The sequence below is a fragment of the Mycteria americana genome, chromosome 1 (assembly GCF_035582795.1).
Source record: "Mycteria americana isolate JAX WOST 10 ecotype Jacksonville Zoo and Gardens chromosome 1, USCA_MyAme_1.0, whole genome shotgun sequence".
Taxonomy (NCBI): Eukaryota; Metazoa; Chordata; class Aves; order Ciconiiformes; family Ciconiidae; genus Mycteria; species Mycteria americana.
In genome coordinates, this window is record NC_134365.1 from 163,336,320 (window position 1) to 163,364,088 (window position 27,769).

Genomic DNA, 27,769 nt, shown 5'->3' on the forward strand with positions numbered 1-27,769 from the left:
CTTGTGCAAAGAAGTAAATTTGACTTGTACCTTTCATCTTGAATTTAATTTGATGTAATGGGTAAACAGGAACAGATGTAAGCATTAGAGCAGTTGTTTTTTGGACAATGGAGGTGAAGGGGTTCTTGTGCCTCATATTTTCTGTTGGAAGTTTGTTTCTGGTCTAGAGAGGGCAGTAATTCATAAAACCCCTGAGTGTTACTGATGTGAACTACTCCAGTGAAATAGGTTTAAGATACATAGGTGCAAGTAGGGTGACATTTTGTTGTTGGAAAAAAAAATTACTAATCTCAGTATTCATCGGATGCAAGGTTCATTTGTTAGTTCTGTTTTTGTTGAAATGAAATTTATCTGGACGAATGAATTCTGTAAACTAAAGCTGATTTACGTTTGCTTCCAACTTCCCATTTGGGGACTTTGTACAGTTTATTAATAAACATTTGATGTATCTCTCAGTAAAATTCAGTTCCGTATGGAGCTTTGATTATGGATTACATTTTTGTGTTTCTTGCCTTCTCTGTGACTATCCGTAAGAGGTGAATAGATGAAATGTTGGGATTGTCAGAGAACCATGTAAGTCATTCATTAATCTTCATGTGCCTCTTTAAATGGACTTTCTGGGAAAAGATCTGCCACAGATTGCAGTTAGGTGGTTTTTTTTTTTTCCCCATAAGGTAATGACTCGATAGGCGTGGTTATGAAGTAGTTATTTGCCTGGTGCACAGGGAAGGGGGGGATGACTATTGTCAGCCCCGGTAGGTAATAAACTTAACAGTAAAAAGGATAATGGTTGTAAGGGACAGGATTTTTCACTTTCCCACTGCTGTTTTTTAAAGTGAGGAAAGGGAAAACGACTGTAGGCAGGTAGGAAGAGGAGGAGTATGGACTCGTGTACACTTACTGTTCTAAAGAAGTGGTTACCCACTCCTTTAGGAAGTGAAATGTGTACAGTTCTTCAGTTGTTGTCTAAGTTTCTTGTGTTTACTAGCTAGGAACTGGTTTTGCAGCCAATAAAAGAAATACGAGTCTGTCTGCTTCTACCGTAATAGACTTTGGTAGAAGAGTTAGAAACCAAGATTGCCCATTAGTTTGAAGCTCTGGGAGATCATGTGCTTAATATGACATGCCTAGGCTTGTGACAGCTGGGCTATAAAGATTCATTTCTATGGTGGAAGGGCATGTGCTCAGGGAATGTGCCAAAGAGGCTGTGAATATGGATGCTGTTAGAGATGACTCACACTAAGGAAAACATGGAGCTCGTGGCTCTAGCATGTTGGCATGCAAACACAAAAGTCTGCTAAATGTTCTGCAGAAGGAATCTTTTATCAGTACTATGACAGAACTTTCATTGTTTTTTTCCTAGGAAGTGGCTCTACAAGCTGTTACAACTAGCTTATGGCAAAAAGAATGCATTTAAGAATTAATTGTATACTGCTGTGGCAATTGCAAGAGGTAATTGTTGAAGAGTGACTGCTGCATTAGATTGTAGAATACATTGACTAGTATGTATGTCTAGAAATGAAAATGTGATGGTTTTTTTTGAGATCTGAAGAAGGCAGAATTTCAGAATGTTGGAAAATGATTCCAAAGGCAAATAGCTTTTTTTTATACATATATACATGCATAAAATACTGTATACTGCGGTGGTTCTGCTGAGTCTGAAAAATCATGTTGCTTGTGTTTTTCGTGGAGTTCATAGTGTCCAAACTGGAATGAACAATTCTTCTCTTTCCTTAGTCTCTGTTTCGCATTGGCTACCCAGCAGATGCATTTTTATTTTTTTCTTTGTGGTTGAACATGTTAGATGGCTGACAAACCTTGATTAAAGGACATAAATGCGCCACATGCAAAACCACAATGATTTCTTTGATTGCAGGGACCTTTTGGCCAGCTTGCAGTAAGGACTTGTGTTTAGAAGAAAACCTTTGGGCTCATCTGTATCTCCCTCCCCTCAAAGGGATGGCAGCCCGAGGACAGCTAGCATTCATCCTGACGCCAAGAGACTTCAAAGGAGGTAAGCGCCTCAGAAATGCTCCCCAGACAAAATACTTCTCATCAATCCTGCACCCCAGTGTGGTAATATTCTTTAGTACAGCATTACCATCTCCTAAAGGTTTCTGTTCATGACTCCTTCATGAAAATTTTTTGAGAACTGCGTGAGGCCTCATCAGCTGGTTGCAGCCCCCTGAAGATTCACGAAAATGTCCGTTGCTGTCAGTAATCTTTGTCCATTTGCTTAAGAATGTACTCCCAGTGTAAGGAAAAAAAAAAAAAACAAACCACATTTTATACTTCCTGGGTTTGTACTCAGACATATGCTCCCCTCCTTCCCTTATTTTGTTTTTCGTATTTTGGATGAGGTTCAAACTTGAGCTTTTCTCAATTCATGATCCTTAAGGATAAAGTCAGAGGGAAAAAAACCCACCAAACCCTGCTTGCTTCATACAGTTTTAAAAGGCTTTTTTTTTTAAATGGATCTCTGAATGATTCCTTAATATCCAGATAATTTCTACCTAATTCTTCATGTGTTTAAATTTCTAGTGAGCATTATCCCAGAAAGGTTCTGTAGAAACACATTATTGCATTTCATTCTCCTGGAGGGAAATATGTCCTTAGGATTTTTTTTCTTGTTAGAGATGCCACCTAGATGCAGCACAGCTGTTTGTCTTCCAAATGCCTAGGGAATAATTATTTAGTAGAAAGAGCAATTTAAAATAAACTGAAGTTTACCGTGACATCAGAAATTTAAACACAAAAATATCATGTTAGCTTTTAAATTTATTTTTATTTTTTTATAAAAGCAGACTTTTCAGGGCTGATTTCCATCCCTTCCCTGCCCACCTTCAGGTGACTTGTAGAAATACTCAGCTATAGATCTTGCCGTTAGATCTTGCCTTTCTTGTTCTTATTCCAGTAAACATTATATGAAACCTACTAAGAATATGACTGGAATCGTAAGGAAGAACTTTGTTTTTTTGTTGGGTGTTTTTTTGTTTGTTTGTTTGTGTTTGGTTTTTTTTTAAATGGGAATATTTGGGAGTGTAGTAGACCATTAGTAAATATGAGTTATATGTTTGCTGAACAGACTTTTTACAGTTACAGATTGTAAGTTAAGTATGTTGAGGTAGTAAAGAGTGGATCATCCTACAAAATAATATTCCACCTAATTCTACACTTACATAGCTTTGGAAGAGATTTACCTACAGATATTGTGAACAACTTGCAGACCCTTCAGACTTAAAATGTTTACAGGTCCTGGCTATGTTGATAGATTACATTAGCTTGGGTTTTGCTTGACTGTGTTCAAATGTTTGGTGGTGGTTGTTGGTTTTGATGGGTTTGGGGTTTTTTTGTTTGTTTGTTTTTGTGTGTGTGTGTTCCAAATGCTGAGATTTCTTTTACAGTAGTTAGCTTCCTTAGTTTCATTGGAAAATTTTCTTTTGTAATCTTCTACTCTTCATATGTTGTATGTTGTTCAACTGTAGGAATTTGGGTTTTTTTCTTAATATACAGTCTTTTCCACGATGTGTTATTTCTATACCCCTTCTTCTGGTGTTCAAAGAGGCAAAACAAATATTCAAATTCAAAGAAGGAAACTTTCAGAAAACTGCAAGTCTTTTTCTGGAAATTATTCTAACACTTCTTTTTTATCTCTACAAGGTATTACTGAATGTGCCAAAATGAGCAGTAGCACACTGCAGCTTGTGTAAATCTTACCAGGTTCATTGTGTTCCTGTAAGACAAGCTAAATCACAAATATAGTTTATTTTTATTAATGGGTTGCCCTCCCCTGTGAGTGGATGAGAAGGAAACAAAGGCACCTTTTATTGCCTTCATTTGAGCAGCCTTTTAGTGTCAGTGAAAGTGGAGGTGTTTCTGGTTTTGTTTTGTTGGGTAAATTTGGTCTTATGTCTACTTCTCTAGGAATTCAGCAAGAAAGAGTAGAAACAGGGCTGAGAATTGCTAGAGTTCTTTCTAGTCTAAAATAAAATATCTGTTGATGGACTCACGTTCTGATAAAATGAGAGGCGTAGCTATAGGTGGCAAGTATTATATTATTTGGAGGCTCTGGAATTCATGAAATGCTTAAAGAATTCCTTTCGGAGATAAATCTAGTTACTGCTTTGTCAGTTTTTCGTGGAGGGAACTGATATTCAAAGCAACTCTTTCTCTTTGGAGCCTTTCAAATTGATAGTAAAACTCAATCATTCATTTAAGCAAAATCCATTTTAACTGTTCTCTTTAATAGTATACCAGTGTATCTACTTTGAGCAAAAATCTAACTATGCCAAACTTTCTTGATGAATAGATTATCTTAATCTGTATTTCATAACATCTGCTTTTGCTCCTTTTATACGCCCAAACCCCAAAGCAGGTTATTAATTTCCAAGGTTAAAGATGGCTAATTCACTGCAGCTGTTGGGTGTTTCAGTTATTTTTCACCTTTCTAAGAACACTGGACAGTACTTGAAGACTCTGCTCTAAAACATGGACTGTTAGTTGTGACAGGATGAGGGAGAGGGAAGGGGGAGAGAGAGGATGATTTATCCAGAGGATATCTTTGGTGGCTAAGGCAACCTAGGTGTCTTTAGCCTTGTTCTCTCATAAAATAGTTTCTCTTGTTCTTCAAAGCCAACGGTTGTCTTTCCATGCCATCTGACTTTCAGGTGCTCTGAAACAGGTGTCTTTAGGAAATACTAGTTTGTTTTTATTTAATGAAATCTATAATGACATAAACAAATAGCTTCTCCCTTTATAAAATAAATGACACACCAGTCTATACAAGCTTGCGTTGTAGTAGTAGGTGGAAATAGATGGAAGAACATTAGCAGATAAATAGATTGTCAAAAAAAAGTTCAAGTGAAGGATTAACTGCATGATAGAACTCAGTATGCTTCCTAGAAAGTGTTGGAATGATGGTGGCATTCTTTATTCCTTGTAATGAGGCTGGAGAACTTTTTGTTTATCAGATATGGAAGAAAAATAGTACTTACTGAGATTGCCTTTAAGAACAAACTGTACTGTCTTAGAAAGGTGGTGTCAATTGGCACTGAAAGATTTTTTTTTTCTGACTTTGTCTTCTGTGAAAACAGTTCCAAAAGCTTGTAAAAACATTATAGCCTTTCTTGATAGCTATTAAACAGTCATAGCACCCTAGATACGGAGTGGTAGAATTGGTTTGTCCATTTGCAATGGAAAGGGCTTGATTATTTACTACTTAAAGTAACAGAACTGGATACCCATGGTGTTCAAATTTTGGAGAAACTGCAGCGTAAATAACTTTCTATTGCGATCAGTAATTCTATCCTTTGTCACATCCCTTCCGTCCATCAAAAGAGTTATTATATGACATTGAGCAATCCAACTGGCATCTGGATAGGCTGTTTGAAGTTCAAGGGTGCATTGCTTACCTTCTCTGTCCAAGGATTGCGTACTGGAAAGAATGGAACAAAAGCAGATAGCAGTATGCTATTCATTCTGCATTGTTAACATATGGCAGCACTGGATCTAGTTCTGATTGGATTTAAATTGAGCTAATAATATATATAAGTAATATTTATAACTAGTCAAGAAATGACAAGAATTGAGGCAATGAGGTAGAGCTGTATGTATTCCTTGCCAAAACCATGCATTTGCTGAATAACGGTAATAGCCACCTTGTACTGTTAAGAACTCACTTTTGGCAAATGGTATCTGTTCTGATACTAACCTGTGGGTCTAGAAATTGAACAGCCAACTAACAACTGGAAAGTTTGCAAAGCTTGATGAGTTTCAAGGATCTAATGGCAATACATCAACTCATAGATGCCTTCTCTCTAAAGCCTAAAAAAATAATTTTCTTATATAGGTATTCTTTTTTATGAAAGGATAAGCTCCAGGGAAAGGGCATTTAAAAGATTTTGGAAGTCTTAATACTTCTTGATACATGTTTTCAGATTTGAGACACTTGGCAACATTTAGTGTTGTTGTGGAAAGGTTTAAGCTTGTCTAAGAGGAGCGGGAACCACAAATATATAAATGCCATTTCCTGTCCGTGCCTCAGTGCATCATTTATGGCATCATACAAAACAATTTTTTCTGATCAATCTGTATCTTATCTCTGTGTATAAGCTCACAGATGTCCATGTGAGTTAATAAATAATGAAAACTCAAATGCCAGGGTGTGCCTATTCCTCATCCTGTATAACAAGACAGTGACTACTGTTGTGACTTGCTGTTGAAAGGAGATGGGGAATGAATAAAATGATGCCTGAACCTGACCTTGATGATTGTGAGGAAAGGAAAGCATTCTGAAGAATTCACATGTATGAGTAATCATATTCCTTAAGGTGTATTTCTCTTTGGTTAATCATTTATTCCTCTTTTTATGAAGGGTGTCGGAGTGATAAATGTTTTCAGACTCATTTTAAACAGGTGGTTTTGTGCTTCTGTCTTCGCTGGGTTGCACAGCTTCCTTTAGGGCTGGACCTTCTTTGTTGGGCGGGGGGGTGAGAGAGCATCTTTGGCATTATGTGATTCTGCCACCTGGTGGCTTTGTCGAGTAGCATGGGCTTCAGATGCATAGTTAAAAGCACGAGTGTGACGAAATCCTGAAAAAAATACTTCTGTCCTTCCAAAACAGGGAATCAGTGAGCAGGGTTGCTCAAAGTAGATATAGAAGACAAGTTCCATGATCTCTGCATCATGTTTTTGAAGTCAGGCATCTAAGAATCAGTGTGCAAGTATTTGAGAAGTTTCTGGTTGCTACAGCTGTTGAACTTCCCTGGGTGTTTTTATATATGAAGTTAACAGAAGACAAATATCCACGAGGAGTGGTAGCAACAGGTAACAACCTGTAGCAGGAATGCAACTTAGAGAGGTTATCCTGTTGCATACATTGTGTGTCTCAAGGTTCTTTTAATCTGGTTTCTTATGCTGGAGAATCAGTATGAATATTAATACTAAATTTATACCAGTATTGAAATATAAGTCTCTTTTTCTGGCCCATATTACTTTGGCATATATACCAGTTAAACTGAATTTTTTATTAAACAAAATATCACACATCTCGCTGTGCAATGCGTATCAGTTTTGGAACTAGTTTGTTCTTTTCAGATTAGTTGAGGTTCCGTCCAGGGTATTCTGTTTCTGTTTTTCAGTACTGTAGGTTTTTCTACTAATCCAGTGATGGTAAAACTTTTAGTATATAGATCAACTTAAGCTAGTTCTTATTTTGGTTAGCAAATCTGTTGTGTTATTTCAATCAAGTATGTAATTTCTAGCTTATGATTGTTGAAATAAGTTGAAGTGCTTGTAAATATAGATTAAGTGGAATTTGGAGATGGCTTGTCTCCAGAACTAAACAAGCCCTTCATACATATTTATAAATACCCTCTATTCTGTTGCTAATTGCATACCATAAATTTAAGGTGGGAAATTCTCTTTCTCACAATAGGTGGAGGGATTTTATTTCACTTAGAAAAAAAACCATGTGCTCACTGTTGTACTACTGCTTTCAAAATGCATTACTTGACTGCCTTGATTTAAGACTTTTAGTTAAATTCTAAATTACTGTACAGGTCACTTGATGCTCTTACTTTTGAGCCCTTCTCTTTCGTGGCTCTGTGTTATGTTTTCCTCTGCAACCTCTCCTTCCCTCAAGAAAGGGGATTTAGAAACATTTTCATCAATATATACTGTGGCTTGATTGCTTTAGGTCAATCTCTCCTGTATAATACCACAGTGCTAAGAAATGTGTATGTTCTTCACGTAAAGAAAAAAAAATATACAAAGCATTTCTAAAGATAGGCCTCTCCACGTTTGTTCAGATGTTTTATTAACTTCGTAAGGACTTACAAACAAACATTTTAATCTTGATTACTTATTTCTGTATGTGTCTTCTGTACTCCTCTGATATTGGTTAAAATGTACTTCTGAGACTCTAGAGGAGTTTTTTGGTGGATAACTTTTTTTTTTTTTTTCCAGTGCGTAGTCCTTGATTTTTACATACTAGGAGAAGTTCTTTACCTGCTCTAACTGCGCTTGTTTTACAAATACTTTTATGGTATAACGGTGACTTAATGGAGAATACTTCATTAGAGGTAAAGCTGCTATTGTAAGGTTTTTGTGTGGTTCCAGAGTTAAAATCGGAAGTCAGACCTCAAGAAGAGCAAACTAGTTTGGAAAGGATTTACAGAAACTCTGCCTTTCTGTAACAGAGCTTCCTTTAGGTTCCAAAGCTGTTCCTTTTCTCAGTTTCATGGCATCAGAGGAAAACTTCTTGTTCCTACTGTGAAAAAGGAAATGTTCCATGTGCCCTCATTAATGTGCTTATCTATGTTTATAGAGAAATAACAATCCTAAATTTGGATTGATGACTCACCATGGCTTCACTGCATTTGGAAGAAAATTCAATGCTGTGTTGTGACTGATGCTTAAAAGAAGAAAACTGGCTTTATTTCAGATCTTAAAATGGAGCACTGAATGTTGCTAGTCTCAGTATATAAGCGTAGTATCTTCTTGAAAATATAAGTGATTATGTGTAATATGTAATTACTAATCTAGGCTATGGAAGAAAATGTAGCTCTTTTGGTGTTCTATTTGAGAGGAAGAGTGGGGAATATATACAGAAGAATGAGAAGTACAAGCAAAAAAAGAATTTGGGCAGCTTTAAAAAGGAAAGTGACAGTAGGTATTAGGGAATGTGAAGCATGCCAGAGACACTTGGAAAGAAGGAGGCACGTTGCTCTGGTGATGCCAAAATCAATCGATAGTAGTGTTCTATTTGCCTTGTGCTGTTGTTACAAGGCATAAAGTAAGTATATATAGGTTACCGGCTCTAAGGTAGAATATATATTAAGCAGTTCATTAAAACTGTCTCACCAAAAGCATTTCTTTGCATTTTCTTGTTAAGCAATGTATGCAGATTTTAAATAACAAAAATAACTAATTCTTGTTGGAAATTTTTTTTAAAGGTGATAGTAAGATTCACTACAATAGTAATTACATCTGTTCAGATACTTCATATGAATGATGAAAACTTAAAAAACACACCCAAAATATCCATGAAGTTGAGTGATATTTCTGTGGCAAAGGGGAGGGGGAACCATAGGGAATTAAATTCACGTTGAATCTAGGGCTACAGATGATATAGAGATGCCATAATTGTAATAAATTGCTATTGCTTAGCTTCACATTGGGATACAGATACAGTTATGTGTGTGTTCCCTAACTGCATTTCCATACTTTACTTGTTTTAAAATGTAGTATTACTGAGTTTACTGGATCCATGGCTTTTATATTGTAAATTCAGACATGTGGCCCCAAGCAGTTGATGATGAAAGTTTCAGGAGCAAATACTGAGCAAACCAGGAAAAGAATTGAAAAGGATAAATTATGATTTAAAAAGACTATTAATTGTATAATTCGTAGTTGTGTAATTGTGTTATATGATTGTGTAACTATGCAATTAAAACGATATTCTTAAATATTTTTTTAGTTAATCTCTGCTACCTCTAATTTCAAATTTTCAGCTGGAGAATTTAGTAGCTAGTTTTATGGAGAATTTATCTTCTGGGAAATTGTATCTTATTTCAAGTTGTTAGCTCTTTAAATCCTTAAGGTAATCGAGATGATAAAAAAGGGAAGATGCATCTCTTATTGACTTCTTGGTGAGGTGTTTTTTTGTGGTTTGTGTTTTTGGGTCCCTGAAGGGACAGGCAAAATCTGAGAAACTTAGCAGCAAAACAAGTATTTCAATCCTATAAGGGACTCTCTCAAGATGAGCTGTGATTCTTGGAATATCTGTGGTGTCTGCAGAAAGTAAGCATTATCAAAATGCTGTATGTAGATACTAAGATAGATATATTTTAGAATTACTTTTTTTCCCTAAAAAATGTGTTCCAGCTCTTTTAAAATATTTTTAACAAGATTGTGTTTGTCAAATAATATTAGTTGATTCCTGAAGAAAGGTATCTAAATTTAGCTGGATCTGTGTGTTAAAGATAGCAGATGATCAAGGAACTCTAACCCAGGGTCTTACCTAAAAGTAGTACAGTTTGTGGAACTGGAGGTAGGTGGGAAGGGCTGTGTGCATTTACCTACAGAAGGTGCATTCTGAGACTAGCGAGGGTACAGATGCAGATGGAACTACAACTATAATAATGACTAAAAGGCTTAAGTGAGTACTAAGGGCTAAAATTTTCTAATCCCTCGGGGGATTTAGAAAAAGTTAATTTCTGCAATACATTTATCACTTTTCTAAAAATTTTAATCCATCTTTATAGACGAGTATTCAGAGCCTTACCTGCCGTGGCTGTGAGTTGTTATTTTTACATTAAGTTTTATTTTGCAGGATAAAGTAAATGAATATTTTTGCTATTTATGTATTCCTTGCTCTGAGAGACCCCTGTGTTTTTATGCTAGAAGTCTTGTGAATGTTTGGTACGTAGAGTTAAAACTAACAAACCATAATATAACTTGGTAATCATAAAAACTAAAACAAACCCCACCATATGTTCCATGCAGCAATTTCATTTGAATAACTATCTGGTAGATTTATGGCCTTGCTTTAAAACATGTTTCAAGACTGGTACTGCAAGGAAAAGGTGGACTAACTGCTTCTCTTAGTGTGTTTGGGAATAAGATGCTGCAAACAGCGGAAAGAAATGATTGGGTCCAGTCCCATTCTTAGCATAGCATATTGTATATCTTGTGTGAAACATTCCTATAATATGTATCAAGCTTTCCCTTGGGAATATAGTAGCTTGATTTTTTTTTTTCTTAGCTTTTATTTTACTAACTAAGCCTAGCAAATTGCTATAGTCATCTTAAATAATCTTTATTACTAGTTTGTTTCATCTTTCTTGAACACAGCTGTCCAGAATTCTATGCCATATATCAGATGCACAAGCATTAGTGGAGAAAACTTACTGGCATTATTCCTTGGGTCAGAGACAGATGACTGTTCAAGAAAATGAAACAACGCAGGGATGCGAAGAATGAATTTTAAATTAAATTCAATGTAGACAGGAGTCAGCTTATTAAAGAAAATAGTTTGAAGTATCTGTACAAATAAAGATAGTCAACAAAATCAAGACATTTTTTCTAAGGAAAGGAAATATATTTTATGGAATATAATTATTATTTGGTATTCTGAATGTCTATAATCAGAGTTTTAAAATGTAAGTTTTTCCTCCTTCATTTTCATTGAGTGGCCCCTGTCTGTCTCTTTCTTGTCTCAGAAGATACTTTTGCAAAATATACTAAGGGATGTGATAAGAATAGCTAGGTGGGTGGCTTTTGGGAGTTAATACGCTGGTGAACTCAGAGGCTCAGATACTTGTCCAGTTCTAGTCGGCATAAAGGCAAGAGGTTTCCTTTTGCTACGTGACCCTTTGGTAGGGATTAAAATAGAACAGAATAGACTATTTCAGTTGGAAGGGACCTACAACGATCATCTAGTCCAACTGCCTGACCACTTCAGGGCTGACCAAAAGTTAAAGCATGCTGTTAAGGGCATTGTCCAAATGCCTCTTCAACACTGATGGGCTTGGGGCATCGGCCACGTCTCTAGGAAGCCTGTTCCAGTGTTTGACCACTCTCTCGGTAAAGAAATGCTTCCTAACGTCCAGTCTAAACCTCCCCTGGTGCAGCTTTGAACCATTCTGCTGCGTCCTATCACTGGATCCCAGGGAGAAGAGCTCAGCACCTCCCTCTCCACTTCCCCTCCTCAGGAAGCTGTAGAGAGCAATGAGGTCACCCCTCAGCCTCCTTTTCTCCAAACCAGACAAGCCCATATAGGGGGCTCCTCATAGGACATTCCTTCCAGCTCTTTCATGCCCTCCTCTGGATGCGTTCAAGGACCTCACATCCCTCTTAAATTGTGGGGCCCAGAACTGCACACAGTACTCCAGGTGAGGCTGCACCAATGCTGAATACAGCGGGATAATCACCTCTCTTGATGGGCTGGTTATGCTGTGTTTGGTGCACCCCAGGATGTGGTTTGCCCTCTTGGCTGCCAGGGCACACTGCTGACTCATATTGAGCCTGCTGTTGACCAGCCCCCCCAGATCCCTTTCTGCAGGGCTGCTCTCCGGCTACTCCTCTCCCAATTTATACTTGTGCCTGGCATTACTCCGTCCTAGGTGCAGAATCCGGCATTTGGACTTGTTAAATTTCATCCCATTAGTCATAGCGCAATGCTCCAATCTATCTAGATCCCTCTGCCAGGCCTTTTGTCCCCCAGGAGAATCAACAGCACCTCCCAGTTTGGTATCATCAGCAAACTTGCTAACAGTGCACTCAGCTCCTGCATCAAGATCATTGATAAATATATTGAACAGAACTGGCCCTAGAATTGAACCCTGAGGAACACTGCTGGTGACTGGTCACCAGCCAGATGTAGCCCCATTCACTACCACCCTTTCAGCTCTGCCCTTCAACCAGTTCTTCATCCAGTGCACCATGAACCTGCTCATCCCACAGTTGGACAACTTGTCCAAAAGCATGCTGTGAGGGACAGTATCAAAAGCCTTACTAAAATCCAGAAAAACTACACCCACCGCCTTCCCTTCATCCACTGTGCAGGTGACTTTACCATAGCAGGATATCAGATTAGTTAAACAGGACTTGCCTTTTGTGAACCCATGTTGACTGTGCCTAATGATTGCATTATTCTTTAAATGCCTTTCAATAGTACCCAGTATAATCTTTTCAATAATGAAGAGAAGTTTCTTCTTCCCTGAATACTGTCTGTATTCTAGTAGTATTAGTATAGATACAAAAAAGAGGTACCATGAAATGAGTTTGAGTGTGACATTGAGAGTATGCATCAATTATTTGGAAGTAATGAATATCTAATGTCTGTCCTTGTACCCATTGGTAAATGTGAAGTAGCTTTCCTCTTGTTAATTTAGAGGAACAGAATTAAACTTTCTTGAACACACACAACTGTGTAAATAGCTTGTGACAGACTAAATTAATTCCTGATCAGATGGAACTAAAAATAATATATCTTAAAGAATAATCCAAAGATATTTTGGAGAAGCAGCTAAACGTTAATGGTGTTTCAAAACTGAAGATTCTTTCTTCAGCAGAAAGAATGGAACAAGCCCCATTAACTGAATAAATTATTAGTTTTTTTAACGTAATACACTTTTTGTTGTTTTTGTTTTGCAGGATACAAAATTATGGATAATAATGGAATACCTGGGTGGAGGCTCTGCCCTTGATCTAGTAAGTAAATTATGTATGATTTTTGTTATTTTACCTCACATAATTATTTTCCTATCTTATAATTCTGGAAACTATAATATGTCATTTGGCTATGACAATGTTTGCTTCCAGTAAAGGAGAAAAAGTATTTGTCAATGCCAGGAAAATGTTCTTTTCCATGAGGCAAGACTGATTATTTGTATAGATGGAAGGGAACTAAGCAACATAATATTGGAAGCAGGGTATAAACATCTCGGAATGCTAATCTTCAGTCAGCCAGTGAGCACTAGTGGCTGAAAGTAGTTTTTTCTATCTCTTAATTCTGCCACCACAACTCCTCCTACAGTATACCTTTTCATGTCTCTTCCCCACTTCCTCAAACAAACGAAAGTTTCCCTGTTTGAAGTCTCACTGAAGGCTAAATAGAGACAGAAACACAATTTAGGCTGGTATTAAAAATATATTTCAAAGAAATAGGAGGAGCTGTGGACTGCCTCGAGGGTAGAGGGGTCTTACAGAGAGACCTGGATAGACGAGAGAGCTGGGCAATCACCAACCATATGAAATTTAACAAGAGCAAGTGCCGGATTCTCTGCCTGGGATGGGGTAATCCTGGTTATACGCACAAACTGGGGGGTGAGAGGCAGGAGAGCAGCCCTGCAGAAAGAGATCTGGGGGTTTGGATTGATGGCAAGTTGAATATGAGTCAGCAGTGTGCCCTGGCAGCCAAAAGGGCCAACTGTGTCCTGGGGTGCACCAAGCACAGCATAGCTGGCTGGTCGAGGGAGGTGATTGTCCTACTCTACACTGCACTGGTGCAGCCCCACCTCGAGTACTGTGTGCAGTTGTGGGTGCCTCAATACAAGAAGGACATCAAACTATTAGAGTGTGTCCAGAGGAGGGCGACCAACGTGGTGAAAGGCCTTGAGGGCAAGACTTACGAGGAGCAGCTGAGGGCACTTGGTTTGTTCAGCTTGGAGAAGAGAAGACTGAGGGGTGACCTCTTCACAGTCTGCAACTTCCTCAGGGTGGGCAGTGGAGGGGGAGGTGCTGATCTCCTCTCTCTGGTGACCAGCAATAGGACATGAGGAAATAGAATGAAGCTGCGTCAGGGGAAGTTCAGATTGGACATTAGGAAAAGGTTCTTCACTGAGAAGGTGGTCGCTCACCGGAACAGGCTCCCCAGGGAAGTGGTCTCGGCACCAAGCCTGTCAGAGTTCAAGGAGCATCTGGACGATGCTCTTAGTCATATGGTTTAGTTTTAGGTAGTCCTGTGAGGAGCAGGGAGTTGGACTCTGATCCTTATGGGTCCCTTCCAACTTGAGATGGTTTATGATTCTACGATATATTTTCTGTGTTTGCATGCCATGTGTAAATATACAATAGAACCTTGTAAGTTGTAAATTTAGTGAACCGTATCCGTTCCATTTCTCTTCCAGCAAAGATTTTTGTATCTAATTCTGCAAGGAGATCTACTTATTCTTAATAAAGTGTGATTTTTTTTTTATTTTTTTTTTTTTTTTTTTTTAGAGATATGGTTCAGGATATTTGAAAGACTAGATTAACTACGCCAGATACAGTAACAAAAAATTTCCCATTTTTTTGTTAATTCACAAGGTTCAGTGCAGATTGTGTTTTCTGTGTCTGGATGCTGGCCATTCACTTTAGCTATTAAAAAAAAAAAAAATCACATGCCATCTTGTATTTATTGAGGGTTTTTAAAATACTATTATAGAAATAAAAGTGGATGTTTTAATTATGTGAAAATTGTCATACCAATTGAGACCGAATGGCTCTGTTCTCAACCGGGGCAACTAATACATGCTTGAGGAAAGAGCGAAAGGAAAAAGGCCTGTGTAGAGGAATTCTACTGGTGACATCCAGAAGACAGGAGGCAGTAGTAAATGCAGGCTTCCTGCTGTTGTGCTGCCATATTTGAATTGTAATTACATTTTGGGACCCATTTGTACCTTTAGTTTCCACATCCTGTTAGAAAGAGTTCTGTGGTTGTGTAGAAATTGATAATGTTCCCCATAAAGATATGCTGAAAAAAGTTTATTTATTGTTGTGATAGTTTTTTCCTGACAGAAGAGCAGTTAGAAACTGCGTTTGCTTTTATAAATTAATCATTACTTTCTTCATGCTTCAAAAAGGTATAAAAGAGCAGAAAGAAAACAGATGGTTCACATTTTCTTGTCTTTTTTTAAATCACACACATTTCACTTGTGTGACGACCACATTTGCCTAGAAATAGTACAAAGTCTTTGGTCACATCCTGAAATGTTATTGAAGACATTGTGCCACAGAAACAAAATCATAACGTAAGTGTATATTAAGCATCCTGTGTGTGCTTCATTCATTTTCAAGTTATATTCTACTGCATGTTTTCCTAGTTCTAACATGCACATTATGGTTCTCAATTGGAATCTGGTAGGACAACTGGCACACTTTATCATGTTTCTGTACTTGAGGCAAGACCGAATGGGAATCTTGAATTCCACGTTTGAAGTGTATACAAGTCATGTTAGCCTGGTGTTTTCTGTACTTGAATATGCACTGGCTGTTTTGAAAATCACACCTTACAAGAGAAAGTACATTTAATGCAATTACACGTATGTTGTTGTTCAACTTTGAGTACAATTTAGGTTTGTGGCTGAGGTACAAGCACTAATATTCTCAGCCTTAGTCTCTTTTCGCTAACTTCCTCCTCACTAAGATGAGCTAACATCTGACAAAAAAGGTTTTCCCCCATTAGATGTGCTGTATCATGTTGCGAAGTCTTGGACTGGTGCTCACAGCCTGGCCAGAGCAAAGCCTTGAGAATGTCTTAGTGGGTTGCAGGGGGTGGCAGTATCATGTATATTATCAAAGCTAAAGAAAAGCAAAAAAGATTGTAAGTAAAGCTACAAAGGTAAAACAAATATGTTGTCTGCATTGCATGAAATCGTACCTCTGTTCCTACCTATTAGCTGAGGATTTCTGAGGGGTGTAATATTTTAATTTTTATCTGAAAATTTTTATCTGAAATGCTTTCTTTCTTGCAGAGTGAAGCTTCAGAGGTATAACTTTTTGACTGTGTTTCAGTGACTGCTATTGTGGAGTAAACTAGAATGCTGGGATATTTTCAATATTAATTGTTGTCCACAAAGTTTCAGTCTCTCTCTCGAAATGCCCTTATTGGTTAAGAAGCCTCTCTGGCTGTCCCTTTAGTTAGTGGTATACTCACTTTTAGAATTTATATCAGTTGTAGAGAGCTCTGAGATCTTCTACCACTGCTGTTTCTTCTCATAAGAATTAAATTACTTGGAATCTTTAATTCTAACAATTTGCACATTTATACCTTCAGTTTTAGATGAAAAAAGTTAACTTTTTAAATATGCAATGCTCTGTCAGCCTAGCAGTTTGAGTTGTGTTTTAGAGAGCTCCACAAAATCCCTTGCAGTATATAGTAGTAGGATATGTGATTCCTTATATGCCTTAGTTTCTTTCTCAGACTTTGAGATTTGGGTCCATATAGGGCCTGTGGAGTTTGGTGTAATGCTAATAATCACAATGTAGATGCTTTTCAAACGCAGTGTATATATCTATGGCCTGACCACAAAGCAGTAACTTGAAACTGTGTCTTTATGGAGCCTTTAACAAACTTTTAAAAGCATTTAGATAAATGAAGTATCTCTTTGCCTGTCATTCATAAGGCCACTTGGTTTAGAACTATGTATTTTTTTTAAAGAATATTCTGGGTTGTATCTCATGTTACGAAGTTAGCAAATTGGAAGTTTTGAGGCATGACAGAAGGAGTTTTATAGTCTTTTTATAGTCACAGTGTTACTTCTGTTCTCTCTGTTTCTCCTTTTTATATATGTGTATACATATACCTATATATACACACACATATAAAAATATTTCTTGTGTCTCCTAGTTAGAACCTGGCTCACTTGATGAAACCCAAATCGCTACAATATTGAGGGAGATACTCAAAGGACTCGATTACTTGCATTCAGAAAAGAAAATCCACAGAGATATAAAAGGTAAATTGTTTTTTATTTGTATTGTAATAATATTAGAAGAGCTCATGCAATATAGATTAACATCCTTCCAGTGTCAAATGTCTTAATTTCCGCCATTTCCTCTTCTTTATTCCAGCTGCTAATGTATTGCTATCTGAACAAGGAGAAGTAAAACTAGCAGATTTTGGAGTAGCAGGACAACTAACAGATACACAGATAAAGAGGAATACCTTTGTGGGAACACCGTTTTGGATGGCACCTGAAGTAATAAAGCAATCAGCATATGATTCGAAGGTAAAGTATTTCAAGGCATTAGCCAAAGTCCCTTCCTTTTTTAATTTGAATTATATAGGTTGGTCTTCAGAATGTAGCTAATAACTTTGGCTGTGTCTAGACAGGTGTATGTTTGGATGATACCTAGCAGCTAAAAGCTGTTGGCAAGGAAAGAAGCTTTCCTAATTTGTGTCCAAACCTAGTGTATTAAGCCCATCCAGAGGGTAAGAAATATTACAATATTGACAAGTACATCCTGTCACCTTTTATCCCACTCTATTGATGAGTGGTTTTGGTGGTTATTTAAAAGTAGAAGAGAGCAAATATGTACAAAATGTTAAAATGCTTCCACTTGTTTTTAGAAAAAAATAGTCAGCAACACTGTTGAAGAATATGGATTTGGTGGGTGTGAAAGTGTTGTTTGAAAGTGCTGTTATTCATCTGTGGAAGAATGTGCTGTATAGGTCTATGCTACTCTCCAACCATGTTCTTTTAGATATTCCATACAGGGAGGGTTTAACGTTTAATAACAAATTTACTTATTTGTAGATATTTAAATTCCACAGGATTTTGATTTAGCAGAGTGGTACAGCAGTGTGCTGCAATCACAACAAAAGCACAGTATATCAATTGTAATATACAGTTGGATCACAACAGAAATGTGATTCCCATTACTGGTCTCCATATGCTCACCAGCATGGCGCTGGGTGTCCCCAGTTGCCAAGAGGGAATACGTGCATTGAAGCCAGCTCAAACCCTTTGCTCCTTTCAAAGTTCATTTTATTGGTTACTTGGTTTTTATACTTCTATTAGACTGAGCTACATATACACCTCCTTGCTGCCCCTCCTTTCCCCCAGCCCCATGCTTGTCAGGCTAGCTCAGTAAGACATTGCTCTACTGAGTATATTGGGGAGGGCTATTTGCACAGCCCACTGGTGCAGCTGTATATCTGAAACAAAGGCCACCATCAAGTCCCGCTTGTGTTGAGATAAGATCAGCTTTCTGGTAATTAGCAGTCATTCCTTATGTTCTTCCCTGAGCTCATCTTTCTTGCCCATCTCCTCTGATCCCCTTGTAGGGATTTGTTAATTGGTCACATCTCTGTGCAATCAGACAGGTTGGTGTGTTTCTTTCCACCCTTATCCATGTAAGGAACTTGCCAATACTGACTCTGGCCTAGATTGATTGTAGTATTACTTCCTTCCCTATTTGATATCTTTCTGTAGAGAGGCTGTTTAAAAATAACTAGCAGAGCTCTGTAGAGCTTCTAGAAGCTTAAATGACACCAAATTCCCAATTTGAAGGTTGAGTAAACCTTTTTTTTTTTGTGTGTGTGGCTGGTGGGTTTTGGTTTGTTCATTTGTTTTTGGGATATTGGTGGTTGGGGTTTTTTGGGGGTTTGGCTTCTGGGAATGATTTTCACTTGGACAAAGCACGATTCAGTCCTCAGGTTTTGAATTCCGGCTGTTTCAGTCTACAATGTCACGTGGACATAAAAAGATCTTGGATATTTGATGAGTTCCTTAGAAGGCCAGAGCTCAAGTTTTGAATGAACTAGAGATACTTATTGGCGTCTGTGAGTCTTTTGGCACTTAGAGACCAGACTATATTGTAGAGACAATAGTTTTGTTGTTGTTGCACAACAACCACTTGAGAAGGCCTGTTTATTTTAAGATAGTCTTATGCATATGTGAGAACACAGACATCCAAATCTAACCTCATTTTCCTTCCATAAGCTGGCCATGCTAGAGAGGTGTTAGGCAGGACTGTCCTCTTCATAGCGTACTCCTGGTGAGGTGCAAGCAATTTCCATTGTGTAGCTGCTGTGTTACCCAGCTTTGTTTTTTGCCCTGTTGAATCCTCTTACCTCCCACGTGCTGATGGGTTCCCAATAAAAGCTTGAAAGTGCTCTGTAACACTACCTTGGGCACAGTTCATCTGCTTCTTTCACACAGTTCATCTGCTTCTTTCCTCATTTACTCTATGCCTCTCACCAACTGTTAAATTGTTTATTGATCCTTTTCTGATTGGATTGATATCTTTGCTCGTGCTGACTGCTGAAATAGCACAACTGTGCAAGGCAAAACAAAACCTAAGCTATGACATAAAACTACTAACCAGGCTAAAGGAAGGCAGATGCATTCTGAGGTCTAATTTGCTAGTTATTGCTATAAAGCTTAAGGTCTTCTGTTGATTCAGCACTATTATCACTTGCCTTAATATTATGGGCAGTTGGTGGATTTCCTGACCGTGGCTTACACTGTATTATCAACATAACTCATGCAAGAACTATTATTCCAGTATATTGATTTCCACTTGAAGCAGTTTCAGATATTAAGATACAGTTACACCTCCCCTGAATTCAGATATGCTTCTGAATTAACCGTTCTGTCAAACACAGATTTCAGAATTGAAGAGACAAATTTCTGAGGAATTTCCTCGTGTGAAACACTTAAAATGCTTTTGATGTTAAATGTTAAATACTTAACATAAGTTGTTGATTTTGAATATAGTCTTCATTTTTTTCCCAAAGGTATGTTATGGGAATGTATGTATATAATATTGTTTATCTTTTGTTAAGGTAGAGAAGCAGGGTTTTTTCATAGATAAAAAATGTCTGCATTTTTGAAAAATGCTGTTTTAATTCAGGATTTGACAAATGCATACATTTTGTGTGTTTTTCTTTTAAAATATGTGAAACTGAACAATGTCAAACGAAGTCCCAATTTATGTTCCCAGTACTGTGCTCTCAAGATTATGCGAGGCTTTTTAGACTGCTTTATGCATTTGTGAGCTATGTATTCCTTAACTGCCATACAGAATTTGCCCATTCCATTCTTGCTTTATTCGGTCCTATTCCCAAACTGTTTTGTGTCCTTAAGATAATCCTATTATTCTTTCTCCGACCATATATCGCAAGGTATATTTACAAGGTATTCCAACACTTGTCTTTATTGCCTAAAAAATAATCAAGGAATGTGATTTTTGACATAGATACTAAAATTTCAACAGCTTCTGTCAGACTTTTGTAAATAACAATTCAGACTGATATATTTGAGAACATAGGATTTCCAGATGGCTTGTGTGAGAGAGTAAGTTAGCTATAATGCTTGCATTTTAATGTGGTCAGTAGCTAATCTGAGAGGCGTACTTGATAGCAAAAATTTCAACTTTATTTTTCATTTTCCTTTGTAGTTTATTTTTAAGGCCCAAATAATCCACAGGGGTGATAGTTTCTTTAGCAGCTAGATTTTATCAGCCATGGGGAAAAACAGTGAAATGTCAAGGCATGTCATATAATCCTTATATTAAAGCTACCACCTGTTTTTTTAATTTCTCTTCCTTTTTTATTTATCTTTTCCCATACCATTTATTTCCTTCTCTCCAAGCTATTTGTTCTTTGATATAATGTCCTCATAGGATCTTTCCCTTCTTTCTAATTTCTGTTATTTTGGCAATAGCTCTTACTTCTTCCTCCTGTTTTGATTCCTTTCTTCATCTGAAAGTCAGCATCTTTTCTTATCTGCTTCAGTTTTCCCATATCTAGTTCTCTGTCCTTTCTACTATATAACTTCTAATAGAAAAATAAATATTTAATTTTAAAATGTTTTTCTCTTGCACATAGCCTGTTTTCTTTGACTTACAAGAGGAAGAGGAAAGGCTTATGGCAGTACTGCAATAAATAGTAGTTACCAGTGACTTGCTGACTCTCATCTGAAATTGGAAGAATAATTTTTGTTCAAGATTTGAAACTGTAAAAATCATAATGTGGTAAAACTTAGTGATGATATAGTGTCATCGCTTCTTAAGGTCATGTTTCTCCCTTCCCATTTGGAGGACTGATTTGTGCTTGTTCTGGAGTTTCATTGTCATAGGCAAGCGCATCCTAGAAATGCCTAGTTGGATACATATGCAATTGCTGCTTACATCCCTGTTTTGAGATCCTTTCTTACCTGTGAAAGGAGAGGTTACAGTTCCAGAGGAATTTGGGGGGTTTATTCTTGATGCTTCCAACAGGAATGGGCTTCCAAAACCCATCTTGGACTTCAGAGTTCAGTGTGCAGCCATGGTTTGTTGGACTTTCTCATTCATTTTTTGTGGAGGAAGGTCACTAGCAGTAGAAAGTTATAAATATATGAGGGGAAAAAAAGGGAGTATTTATATATATGTGTGTGTGCATGTGGATATCTATGCACACATACACATATAAATTTGATTTTTACACTTATATATACACATGCTCCATCCGTGACTGAAAGTCTGGCAGAAGAAGATCTATCCATTTGTATGGCTTTAACACATTCGTCTTGAGAAACTGAAATTCAGAATAAATTGGAAATAATAATGCTCAGTTGTTAGCACAAAGACTCATCTTTGCAGGTGACATTTTTCTTTCATAACCAAGAATAGCTTTCCTGCTAGAGGGAATTTACTCACAATTATACTCAAACTTGAGGAGAGCTTGGCTGATAATGCTGTTATTAAGATAAATGAAACTCAGAGCTCATAGATATATGTAATCCTCTGTGCTCAGTGCGAGATGGCAGTTCTGTAACATGGGTTAACAAAACTTCATTTCAAAAATTAGATGGTATGCTAACTGACTCAGACTTTTTTCCCATACTTACTTGCAAAATTGAGTAACTAAGCTCTTAACAATAGAATACTGTCTGAACAAGGAAGAAGGAGCTTGTTTTTAGTCATGCAATGTAGCTATGATAGTGGAATGGATGCATACATTGCCGGTATCAGCCTGTAGTCCTGTATGAGTTAGTCAAAGATAATCTAGCATATCAACTGAGCAGAGACAGATGGATTAGAGGGACACTTAGTAAGGACAGCAGTAAAAAAAGCAATCTCTACTGTATCCAGTACCTGGAAATAGATCTGTTTACAGCGTAGCAAAGTTCCAAATGCTCTGTTTGGGAGTAAAAACAGACAGCTCACTTCAGATCTTTCCTGTTTTCCTGAGAATAAGTCTCTGTTCTGCTTTCACTTCAAAAGAAACAGAAAAAACCAAAACATAAATATTCGCAATTGATATCTTGTCCTTTGAAACAGATGTTTCTGTGAAATTGTTTTTCTTTCACCTTTCTGAGGGGTTTATTCATCCATTCTTTTGACTTTTAGGTCTGTTATTTCGGGAGAACACGGAGAATTATGATCCAGTACTTCACATTATTTCAGGCAGATTTGGCAATAGGATTTGGATCTAGGGAGACAGCGTTCCCTAGAAAGAGTAGCACATTTTGATGATGAAAACCTATGAAACAAATATATGTAGATAATCTTCCCTAAAAAACCCAATATGCATATTGTGGCATCCGGTAACAATGGGAATCCAACTCATCAATGACATTAAATGGTAGCAGATCTAGCACTGGTCTCTGCTGTGTTACTTGATTTGTCCCTCTAACTTGGCTGTGAGCCTTTGGATCTGCATTTTGCACGGGCATGACTTAGAGGAGTTTGATTTAGATCAGGCCTTCTTGGCCTACAAGACATGGCTCACAGGAGAAGGTCTACAAAAGCAGATTGGGTAGAAAAGTGCTGTCAATATTTCAGAAGCTACATGGACCAAATACTTAAATGGTTGAAATCTTGGGTTGAAAAAGTGGAATAATACTGTTCTAGACTGCATTTCTCTAGTCTATGAATAAAAATGATATATAAGACAGTGTTAAACTCCAGGAAAATTATATTCTAATGTATTAAATTTCTGATGGTTGTACTAGCTGATGCTTGGTGAGGAAAACATCTTGTGCGTGTTATAGCATTTTTCTTTATGCCAATATTTGAGTCTTGCCCCATATTTACATAGTGTACTTGAATATGGTGGAAAAAATGCTAGTTTATAACAACTCTACCATTACTTTAAAAAAATATTTGTATTTCAAGATCAGTTATAACTGCTGGTGTAATAGTACTGATTTCAAAAAGTTTTAAAACTCTAATAAATAGATCTGCTTTATGCTGTAGAGTAAAAACAACCAAGGAAGTCTGTATACTTTATTTTATGTGGTTAACCACATAAACCAGACCATGTTAACAAGAACAATTTGCGTATGAAATGATTTACAGTAAAGGTTTAAAATCTACCTTTGCAAGCAACATTGTTTCTTCTCTTTTTCCAACCTAATCTTAAAAGCATTGTTTCTTACAGGCAGATATCTGGTCATTAGGCATAACAGCCATAGAACTTGCAAAAGGAGAGCCACCTCATTCAGAATTGCATCCAATGAAGGTTTTGTTCCTCATTCCGAAGAACAATCCACCAACACTGGAAGGAAACTTCAGTAAATCCCTCAAAGAATTTGTTGACGCCTGCTTAAACAAGGACCCAAGTTTTGTGAGTTTTTCATCTGTTTGTCAATGTATAGTAGAGAACTTGACTGGTTTACATGAATTACATGACTAAGTGCAGTACAGCTTTTCTAATATGGGGCAACATATTCACCGGCATTTTTTTTTTTTTAATACTGTATATATTTAAAATCTCATTTGTATCAAGACTGAAGTCTGGATTTCTTAATCTTTTTATAGTGAGTCACTTGACACTCTCAAACTCAGTAAAAACTTTTTTTTTTTTTTAAAGAGACCTACTGCAAAAGAGCTCTTAAAACACAAATTTATTTTACGAAACTCAAAGAAAACTTCCTACCTGACTGACCTTATTGATAGGCACAAGAGATGGAAGTCTGAACAAAGTCATGATGACTCCAGTTCTGATGACTCAGATACGTAAGTTTGATGAATTTGTAAAATATCCTTTTCAAATATAGGAGCCAAGTAGTTATTTTTAGCGCATATATTCCTGTGTTCTGTTGTTTACAGCTTTTCAGCTTAGCAGCATTGGTAAACTAATGAAATCTTGATTTCAGTGTTGGAAGGGATTTCATGCAAATTACAGTCACTGAGAAAAATTCTTCTGGCCCATTCTATACTACCTTCTCTCTTATGTAGGGTCTAGGGTCCTTCCTAGACATAAGGCCAACTGTTACTCCTGTCGTGCAAGCAGAAGGGAGGTCTCACCCTGCACAGCCAAGTAGCAGTCTGCACATGCACTGTGCTGTGTGTGCACATAGCCACCTAAGGAGGGGGGAGTTGTCTCCTTGGTGGCAGGTTGTCCCTCATTTTGGCTATCTGAGTAAACAGGCAGAAGCATATCCTTGCATATAAGAGAAGGTTAGTGGACAATGCTGCTGTAATAATGGGGTTTTGGGGTACAAACCATATTACCTAGGGTTTTTATGTTTTTTTTTTTTTCCTATCCTTCCAGAAAGATTGGGCCATTACAGCATGATAGTCATGAAATGTCAACTTATTTATTGAAAAAGGAGAAGTGTTGTAAATATTTCCAGATTTCTTTCCTTTCCAATTTTTACTTCTTTCCATCAGATTTTGATAGAGCTGTTCAGTAGGTGCATGAGTTGATTTCCTTAGGAAACCAAGTTACAAATAGTTATGACTCAGTTAAAAAGTAAATACTAAATACTTTTTGTACAGTGGCCACTAGGTGCCCTTTTAATTGGTGGTTTCCTTACAAATCACTTTTAATTCACAGATCATGAAGAAATGAACTTAGAGAAGGATATTTATGGTAGTGAGAGGAGAAATGTAATGCAGTGACTGATTAGTGCCAGCATAAATATTTTTGTTCTTTTAACTTAGCAGGAGTTATAGAAAAAATTAGTATGCCATCCACAAAAAATGAGGCAAAAGATTGATTTATGGTGATACAGTTTGTTAAAGCCATGCTGTATCTGTACTTTTTTAGGCAATTTTTTTTGAAGTGGGAAATTTACCTTGCTAACGGGCTGGGGATGATTTGTCTTCCTCAATGGTATTTTAATATCATGTCTTAGGTGTTTTACTAGGCAAAAAAGCTCATTAAGTCTTCTAACTTTTTTTCTCCTTCCCTAATGATTTGAGGTACTCCGATAAAGCCTGTTTTCAAATAGCAACAAAACACTTCATTTTACTTGTTTACGTAGCTTGGGAAAATGCTTTCAATCTGTAATGCCTCTGTTTCTTTTTGAAGTTAATTTAACATTTAGTGAAGTATCTTGGTTGCATTTATTTAACTTCCCCAAAAGATAAATTACATTACTTTTCATACTTGTCTTTATACTTACTGGCTTGCACAATAGAATCTGATTTTGGTCTTGACTGTAATTTTTATGTTTAGCATGTCTATTGAATGAACATGGACAATAAGGTGTAGATAATAAAACTTTTTCTTTTTATTCTCTGCCTTGAAGTGAACCAGATGGCCAGGCTTCAGGTGGGAGTGATTCAGAAGAGTGGATCTTTACAATAAGAGAAAAAGACCCCAAGAATCTAGAGAACGGAGCAGCCCAGCCTTTGGAGTTGCAAAGAAATAAGGTGCTCAAAATATTGACTGTATTATACAAGGAGATAGTTCTTGCTTTAATAATTTAGTGGGTTGATTTTTATTTTATACCTTTAAAAGCATTTAAATTGTAAAACTTTCAGAACTTTTGCTAAAAATGTATATTCAACAGTTGCCTTTCACAAAACATTTTGAGTAAGTCATGAAGTTTGGGTATTCTGTAAATGTATCCTTTTTCTGAAGTTCATGAAATATGTACCAAAATATTTCTGCAGTTTGTGAAATATTACCACTGGAGGAAGACCAGGCAATATTTTATTATTAAAATCTTCCTTCTGTAAAGTAAACTTAAACCAGTACAGTACAAAGCTAGGCTGGGGTTTGGGGGAAGGTATTCTGGTCTTTCAGGAAAAAAAGACTACAACGTAGCAAAGAATAGAATGTGCATGTGTCAAAAAAACCCAAACAACCCAAAACCCAGAATAAGGGATGTTTAGGAGCTGCTCCATCGTATTTTCTGCAGCCTGGGTGGCTGGGGCAAGTGGTTGCTACCCTGCCTCTGAAAATTCTGTGTGTGTGCTTTAATCAGAACTGGAGAAACGTAAGAAAAACACTGTATCATATGGGAGGAACCTAGCAAATATCAGCATGTCTGTGATTTAGTACATGCACAGTACGATTGTGGGGGTTGGTTTGTTTGTTGTTGGGTTTGGTTGGTTGGTTGTTTTGTGTGTTTTTTGTTGTTTTTTGTTGTTGTTGTGGGGTTTTTTGTTTTTTTTTTTTTTTTTTTTTTTTTTTAATTTTGAGCTTGCCTGTATTTGAGGTGCTGCAGCCTCAAATTTTAATTCAGCCTCCATTTTCCACAGTGCTTTGGAATAGTCTGTTGTAGAACATTTTACATATTTGTATATACATAGAAGCAGATTTTTCATGAAGTGTAGCCTGTTAGAACTATTTTTTTTCTTTAATTAGAAACAGAATACGAGGATGCTTTTTTTTTCAGAAATAAAATTGGTCAGAATTTTGTTTTCTTTAAAGGAAAAGGATATCCCAAAGAGGCCTCTATCCCAATGCCTGTCTACAGTTATATCCCCTTTATTTGCAGAGGTAAGTTATTGCTTTAAAACTTAACAATTCCAGGCTTTAGGTCTCTGAAAAATATGATGAATGACATCTAAGGTTTCTACAACCCATTTGGAACTTGATGTGTTACAGTTTTAGCTGTACCCTTTGCTTTCACATGTTTGCTTTTGAGATTTTTGTTTGCTCCTAACAATACTTCATATGCCTGGTAGCAACATCAACCATGGAAAACCAAAAAGGTATGTAAATGTTTGGGTTGCAGCATTCCATTTTTTGACACTGCTTTATCTCTTTGTCTGTCATTTTATCTGTTACAAATTTCAAGTTCTTCACTGTTCCAAGATATGGCTGTGGACCAGATCAGCAAGAACTTAACTTTTGAATTTCAGTGTTGAAAACTGTATTTTGTTCCCATTCTGAATTTTATCCTTTTTACATTTGTTTTTTCCAAATACTTAAAAACAACTTTAAAAAAAATCATATGAAGGGGAAGCCAGATATTTATGAACATGTGATTATTTTTAAAAGTTGATAGAACTCTTAAACAGAAACTCCCCTCTCACCCTAGCTTTGATACGAACATTTTTTATTTAAATAATGATTTCAATCACTGTAATTGTTACAGAAATAAAGTTAGAGAAATTGTTCTAATAAAAGGATGTTGTCTTAATTTTGTTCTAATGAATAAAGTCCTGCTTTAGAGGATTGCCATCGAATTTTGCATGCTGCTCATTAAGAATATTGAGTGCAGTAAAGCAATTAATCTTATTTAAAGGGGATGACCTCTGTATTGGTTATTCAGACTCCAGTATTAAGTCAGCCCTGTTGTTCTCCTGTGTAAAGTGGAGAAACACTTTA

At 36.9% G+C, this 27,769-nt stretch overlaps 1 protein-coding gene across 6 annotated transcripts in view; it reads left to right on the forward strand.

Moving 5' to 3' along the window:
* Positions 1-27,769, forward strand: part of STK24 (serine/threonine kinase 24) — a 64,869-nt gene that overhangs the window by 27,523 nt on the left and 9,577 nt on the right. For 5 of the 6 annotated variants that reach the window (XM_075526632.1, XM_075526650.1, XM_075526666.1 and 2 more), the window contains exons 3-9: positions 13,159-13,215; positions 17,114-17,222; positions 17,338-17,495; positions 23,639-23,824; positions 24,071-24,216; positions 25,737-25,860; positions 26,867-26,935. In XM_075526632.1, coding sequence (XP_075382747.1) covers positions 13,159-13,215; positions 17,114-17,222; positions 17,338-17,495; positions 23,639-23,824; positions 24,071-24,216; positions 25,737-25,860; positions 26,867-26,935 — 849 coding nt within the window. Of the gene's footprint in view, positions 1-1,876; positions 2,015-13,158; positions 13,216-17,113; positions 17,223-17,337; positions 17,496-23,638; positions 23,825-24,070; positions 24,217-25,736; positions 25,861-26,866; positions 26,936-27,769 lie in introns of all 6 variants that reach the window. The other variant, XM_075526656.1, reaches the window with a different exon arrangement.